General features: G+C 36.6%; 1 protein-coding gene across 1 annotated transcript; it reads left to right on the forward strand.

Moving 5' to 3' along the window:
* Positions 1 to 1,150: 1,150 nt before the first annotated feature.
* On the forward strand, positions 1,151 to 6,280 carry LOC116006925 (bifunctional 3-dehydroquinate dehydratase/shikimate dehydrogenase, chloroplastic-like). Its single transcript, XM_031247444.1, has 10 exons — positions 1,151 to 1,500; positions 3,167 to 3,272; positions 3,438 to 3,656; positions 3,855 to 4,195; positions 4,379 to 4,442; positions 4,706 to 4,820; positions 4,956 to 5,105; positions 5,240 to 5,388; positions 5,473 to 5,635; positions 5,926 to 6,280. The coding sequence occupies exons 1-10, from the start codon at positions 1,286 to 1,288 to the stop codon at positions 5,967 to 5,969; spliced, it is 1,566 nt and encodes a 521-aa protein (XP_031103304.1). The 5' UTR covers positions 1,151 to 1,285; the 3' UTR covers positions 5,970 to 6,280.
* Positions 6,281 to 6,599: the final 319 nt, after the last annotated feature.

A 6,599-nucleotide genomic window follows, 5' to 3' on the forward strand; every position in this document is an offset into this window, starting at 1 on the left:
AAAATTACATCTGATTCTTTGATATGGATACGTGGACGACTATGAAGCGTTCTCATTTCCTTCTTGGACGGCAGTTCGCATGGGAGCGCGCCCCTATATATATATATATATATATATATATATATATATATATATATATATATATATATATATATATATATATATATATATATTTATATTTATATTTATATTTATATATTTATTTATTGGAAGCTAGCAATTCGTGCGGGCTACCCACGTAGTTTGCCAATCTGCGCGGGCAAAAAATTTTAGTCCCTATCTCACCTCACCGCGAGGTATTTTAGGACTGACTTACAGATTTCGATCCACTGTGACACCATTAGAGACAACTAGATAAGTGATTTTGTTTTTTGTGGGTAAAAATAACCAAACACGCCTTTAATATACTGTGGAATTTCTTTTAAAATTGATTGGATTTTCACCAACCAATCTCCGCATTTACGAAGTCTACCCGCCATTGCCCACTGCAACTCAATTGTTTAAGATCTCGATTTGGGCCCACATTTTCAATTCAAAGTTGTTGTGTCCTCTCGTGTTCCCTCTCCTCTTCATCTGTGCTGTTTTTATTTTTTATTTTTTATTTTATTTTTAGGTCAGCGTTGTTGGCTTCAAGTAAGTATCCCTCCCCATTACTTCATCACCAAATTTCTTTTGTTTGTTTTTTTTTTTTTCCCAAACTCCAAGTTTCACATTTCATTATGAAATATGATCTAAAATAACATTTAAATTATATGTCTGCAGTTAACAGATTATGTATCTATAAATAATTTGAAGACACATAATATATTAATTGCAGATATATAATTTATTGATTATAAACACATAATATGTTACCCGTAAATATCGTTTTGAATCACGGTACACCGATGCAATGTGGACCCTAATCCAGATTGGCTGCTTACCAACACCAATACATTAATGTATTCATGTATGAGAATCTGCCTACCCGGTATAGTTTACCATTTCTACAATATCTTTTTCAAATCCTAATCAGCAACACATGGCATGGCCACACCAACAAATCTACGTGTACCCAAGCATTTACTCGTTTGTTTATTTCCAATTTAATCGAAGTTGCGGTTTTTCTTGTACCGGGACGGGTATAAATACAGGGGGAGTATCAGACTCAACAAACCCAATCCACAATGCCATTTTCTTGCTAACCCAAAAAAATCCATTCTTTAGTTTTTTTTTTTTTTCTGAATTTAGAGATTTGATTTCCCCATTCTTTTGTTGTTGATTCTTTGACTTTGGGTTTGTGAAGATGGGCAGTGTTGGGTTGTTGAAGAACACCACCATGGTCTGTGCTCCATTGATGGCTCCTTCTGTGGAGGAGCTGATCAATGGCATGTATAAGGCCAAAGCACAAGGGGCTGACTTGGTTGAGATTAGGCTTGACTCTATCAAGGATTTCAATCCCCAAAAAGACCTTGAAATCCTCCTCACAAACAAGCCTCTCCCTGTCCTCATTGTTTACAGGTATCTTTATCTGTATCTATATATATGTTTTTCTCTGTTCTTGTGGATTATCATTTTTCAGTGCTGTTATTGCTATTCCTCATGTGTTTTGCTTCCCATTCTTGCAAATAAAAATTTAGTAGGTAATCTTGAGTTCTTGTCTCTTGGTTTGAACCGATCAGCTATGGGTAATCTAAGCTGGTTTACTATCTTGTGATCCTTTGTCGGTTAGGGCCACAAGAAGGGGTTTACCTATACACGCAAAAGGGTTGTGGGTTTCCCTTGTCCTCAAAAAACAAAAAAAAAAAATCTAGTATTGGCAATTTGGCATCATTCATTCTTGGCTAACCTGTTATTGAATCTACCAGAAAATTTGATTTGGTTAGGTTTGGTGACTGGTTTAGTGAAACTTCCCTTTTCAGACATAAAATGTTTTGCCTTATTGTTTACTCTATTGCTGTTGCTGTTATTGTTGTTGTTGTTGTTTATCACAACAAATGCTAAAGTTAACAATACCAATCATAGCCCAAATAGTCCCTTAATAACTGGAAAAAAATAGAAACTCATATATAATGAAATAAAATATAATTCCAACCAAAACCTTATTACCTCTTGGTGTTGCCTGAAGGCTTGTATACAAATTTGGTGGCTTGTTGAATGAGCAATGTGTGACAGGATTGACAGCTAGTCTAAAGCCAACTGGATGACATGTTATTTCAGTTTGAATGATTGTTCAGAGGGACCACATTTTTTGCTGTAATTTTTTTTTTTACTGCAGAATATATCTATAGTAATTATTTAGAACTTGCAAGGGTATATACCAAAGGACATTCTGCATAAACTGAATTTTTTTTTGTAAAAAGCTTTATACTATCTAATGCAGTGTTTTGTTTTTAATTAATTTGAAATGAGATTAGCTAATTTTTTTTGAAAATCAATAAATATTAAAAGTTGTGGCACATGTCATGAGTCATATCCTTTCTTACAAAAATTCAGTCCATTTCACATCACAAAATTTACGAGGTAGATGAGGTCTCCTCTGTGGTTGATATGAATCCACAACTACCAAAGAATGGAGTTGTTTTGCTCTTTTTATTTTATTTTATTTTATATTTTTTATTAAATTTTATCTGTTCTTAGATTGTTGATATATTTAGTTAAAATCTATGTCAGCTTTTTCAACTCAAATAGGGTCTGTAATAGGACAATATGTTTGCCACTTTTCCCTTGTCTCATTTGTAGACCATAATTTACTAGTTGGCTCAAGCGGAGAAAGGGAAAAGAGGAAAAGAAGAAAGAAATTGTAATTAAAGTTGTAGCCCGTTTACTAACTGGAAAATTTCTCAGTTTTCTGAAAAACTAGAGAATTTGAGAACAGATACTAACACAATTTCCTGAAATTGAAAAACTCCAAGTAGTTTCCCGAAATTCTGAGTGAACATCAAGAGGGAAATTGATGGTTTAGTTGAACTGAATGGAAATTATTGAGCTGAAAATTAGAGAAAAAAAAGTCCTGAATTTGATAATATGGTCATTTATTTCACCGGGAATGGTTTAGTATACATTCAGGCCAGCATTTAAACTTGATATAGAACGTCTTATTTGTGCATGCTTAGTCTTTTTATCAAAAGGTCAAGACGAGGTTTCTAACAAGAGTTCTGATAATTAAATCTCTTTTGAGTTTCAGACCAATATGGGAAGGTTATAACCTTGAAGGGGATGATGACAAGCAACTTGAAACTCTTCGTTTAGCCACCGAACTGGGAGCAGATTACGTTGACTTTGAGCTCAAGGTGATTATAACAGATAGCATTAATACTCCCTGTTCATTTTCCTTGTCAAAATATCAAAATTTCCCTGTTCTAGGGGATTAATAAAAATAAATACATCATGTAATTTAGTGTTTGCGGATTTTGCTCAAATGACACTTCATTGACTGTAATTTTTCTGTAACTCAGATCGCTTATGATTTCAAGAAAGAGGACAGAAAGAACTGCCGTGGATCAAGTAAAATGATTGTATCATGCTATGTTGAAAACCTCATCTCTTCAAAAGAAGATCTGAGTGATGTTGTTGCACGTATTCAATCTACCGAGGCAGATATCATAAAAGTTGTTACAGACGCAACCGATATTACAGAGCTATCAAAACTATTCCAGTTGCTTTCACATTGTCAGGTACGGAATTTTGTGAGGCAGATGTTATTCTGCCACTCGTACACCTTATAACAAGAATATGATCTTCCTGCTTCGGAAGTCTTGTAGTTGAATGGCTTAAGCAAAGAAAAGCACATAGCTTCTTATATTTGTAAAACAAGCGTAAAGAGATTTTTCTTCTTGCTATTGCATTCATATATGAGTTTAATCTATTTGCAGGTGCCAGTTATTGCTTATTCTATTGGAGAGAGAGGTCTTATAAGTCAGTTGTTGGGCCCAAAATTCGGTGGTGTCTTAGTATATGGATCAATTGAAGGGAACCCAGTGCCCGGTGTGCCAACTATCGATCACCTTAGAAATGCGTATAAAATTGAGGATATGGATGCGGATACAAAAGTTTTCGGCCTCATTTCAAAACCTGTGAGCCATAGCAAGGGACCTCTCTTGCATAATCCGACATTTAGACATGTGGGTTACAACGGGATTTATGTGCCAATGCTTGTGGATGATCTTAAGGAGTTCTTTAGGGTCTACTCGAGTCCCGACTTTGCTGGCTACAGGTATGCAATGCTTGAACTCACGGTTTAATGATAAAGCTGCCTGAATTAAATATTTAACGGGAGAAACTTCATTTTTAGTTCAATCAAAATATGAACGGCATCTACATTGTATATTCTACAACACTCAACTCATTAATGAAAGGGAAAATTAAGTACACGTTTGTTTTCTTGCTTGAACTGCAGTGTTGGGATCCCGTACAAGGAAGCAGTGGTCGATTTTTGTGATGAAGTCCATCCGCTTGCTCAGGTTGGAACAAACTCCACTTGAAACATTATAATTCATCGATATACTTCTTTGAAAAGAGCCAGTAGAATTCTTCATCTAGTTTGCTTTAAGCTCGTAAATTGATTATTTAGACAGTGAGAACCTTAGTGAAAATATAACTCAATGTTTCCTGTTTCACCATAAGTATAGTATTGGTTCTAAATTGAAGCGTTCTTTAAGATAGTAGAATTTCACAATACATCATGTTATGATATTCTTTAATCTGATTTTACATGGTTCAACAGTCCATAGGGGCTGTAAATACTATTGTCAGGAGGCCTAGCGACGGGAAGCTTATTGGCTATAACACAGATTGTGAGGCTTCTATAACGGCAATTGAGGACGCTTTGACCCTGAAGGGTACGATTCTAAATCTTGTTAGACATGAAACATTATTTCTTTATTCTAACCATGGAAAACATCATTGCTAAGTTGCGTATATAATTCAAGAATCATCCAAATGAGGATTAACCAGTTCATCGTTAACTCTTTCAGTTAATGGATGGACAAATGGATCAGCATTCCATTCTTCTCCACTCTCCGGAAAATTATTTGTCCTGGTTGGTGCCGGAGGTGCAGGAAGAGCGCTGGCATTTGGAGCAAAGACCAGGGGAGCTCGGATTATCATTTTTGACATTGACCTCAGTAATACCATCAGCATTCTACGATTTGTTGGAAAATTGTCTCGATTAGTGTCCATGTGCCACTAGAGGACTTGTGATGATATTGCGGGATTGTCCCAACTTATGTGATCTTTCCTTTTGTGTATGTATATATAGGTAGAGCAAAGGCTCTTGCAGAGGCAGTCTCAGGTGAAGCTCAACCATTTGAAAACTTACCTTCTTTCCAACCCGACAGTGGTGCGATCCTTGCAAATGCAACGCCTATAGGAATGCATCCAAACACAGACCGCATCCCTGTGGCAGAGGTTTTCCATCTACTACCATTCCTTATAGAGAACTCGCCATTTTCATTTGAATACCGAGACTAAACTATATACTCTCGTCTATAGGCAACGCTGAGGGATTACCGTGTTGTCTTTGACGCTGTCTACAACCCTCGCATGACCACTCTATTGAAAGCAGCCGAAGCTGCTGGAGCCATCACTGTTAGCGGAGTTGAAATGTTTCTCCGCCAGGCTATGGGCCAGTTCAATCTTTTCACCGGGGACAAAGGTAAATGAATCCTCCTTCTATGTTACGACCATTTCCGTTTTGTGACCCTAGCCTGCCAGCAAAGAACCACTGGGGGTAAATCAGCCTAAGTTGCCCATAGCTGACAACTGGCTCAAACCGAGAAGGCTAGGTTGAGTCTCGAACCTGAGACCTCACGGTTATCAAACCAACTGTCTAACCAATTCGACTGGAATTGCCCCCAGTGGCGTACCATTCTATATGTCCATTAGAGTTGAAACCAGCATTCCATCCTTCTGATTAAAAACATGTCTATTTGTGCTTTTGTGCAGCACCTGAAGAGTTCATGCGGGAGATCATTATGGCTAAATTCTGATTCTCAGAAAACATACATATTGTGTGGAAGGATTTAGTGAGACAAACCAATAAATATTGTGAAGAAGAGGTGAAGAAGAAAAGAAATTCTTGACCTGGAAACAATTGAACGTATAATGAAAAGCTGGTTTGGTGATAGCATATAATAACTACAGCTCCTTACAATCACTTGACCAGTTTACAAAGTGTATACTGCTAAGTGCTTAGTAGTGATATTTATTTATATTTTTTTTAATGGGAGGAACCTGTGATTATTTGTAATTAATAAATTATTATATATAACTTATAAATGCAATTATTTTCCCATGTCAAGTATTTTTACTTGAGAATGTAGATTCTATTTTAAAAAATTTTGAATCAACTTAAGGAGAGATCTCGATAGGGTGAAATCTACACAACACGAGGAATCCACCAAGGTTGGAAAATGCCCAAACATCCCATGCAGGGGGTGTCGAGTGCTAAAAGATCATGCTCTGTATCCCTCATCCCGCTCAACTTGAAAGACCATATTTGTTAGAAAATTAGTAGTTTCTTCTTCTCCCTAAAGATTCTCCACAGAACATTTGGGCGACCACCCAGAGCCTATATATATATACTGTTGCAAAAATCCCCGCCTAGGCTCTAGGCGCTC

Source organism: Ipomoea triloba, chromosome 15, assembly GCF_003576645.1.
Source record: "Ipomoea triloba cultivar NCNSP0323 chromosome 15, ASM357664v1".
NCBI lineage: Eukaryota > Viridiplantae > Streptophyta > Magnoliopsida > Solanales > Convolvulaceae > Ipomoea > Ipomoea triloba.

What these genes read in the sequence shown, in the direction of transcription:
- LOC116006925 (XM_031247444.1), top strand. Translation starts at nt 1,286, where the DNA reads ATGGGCAGTGTTGGGTTGTTGAAGAACACCACCATGGTCTGTGCTCCA. An exon ending in CCTGTCCTCATTGTTTACAG is followed by an intron (nt 1,501 to 3,166) that starts GTATCTTTATCT and finishes TTTGAGTTTCAG; the next exon opens with ACCAATATGGGAAGGTTATA. An exon ending in AGTTGCTTTCACATTGTCAG is followed by an intron (nt 3,657 to 3,854) that starts GTACGGAATTTT and finishes ATCTATTTGCAG; the next exon opens with GTGCCAGTTATTGCTTATTC.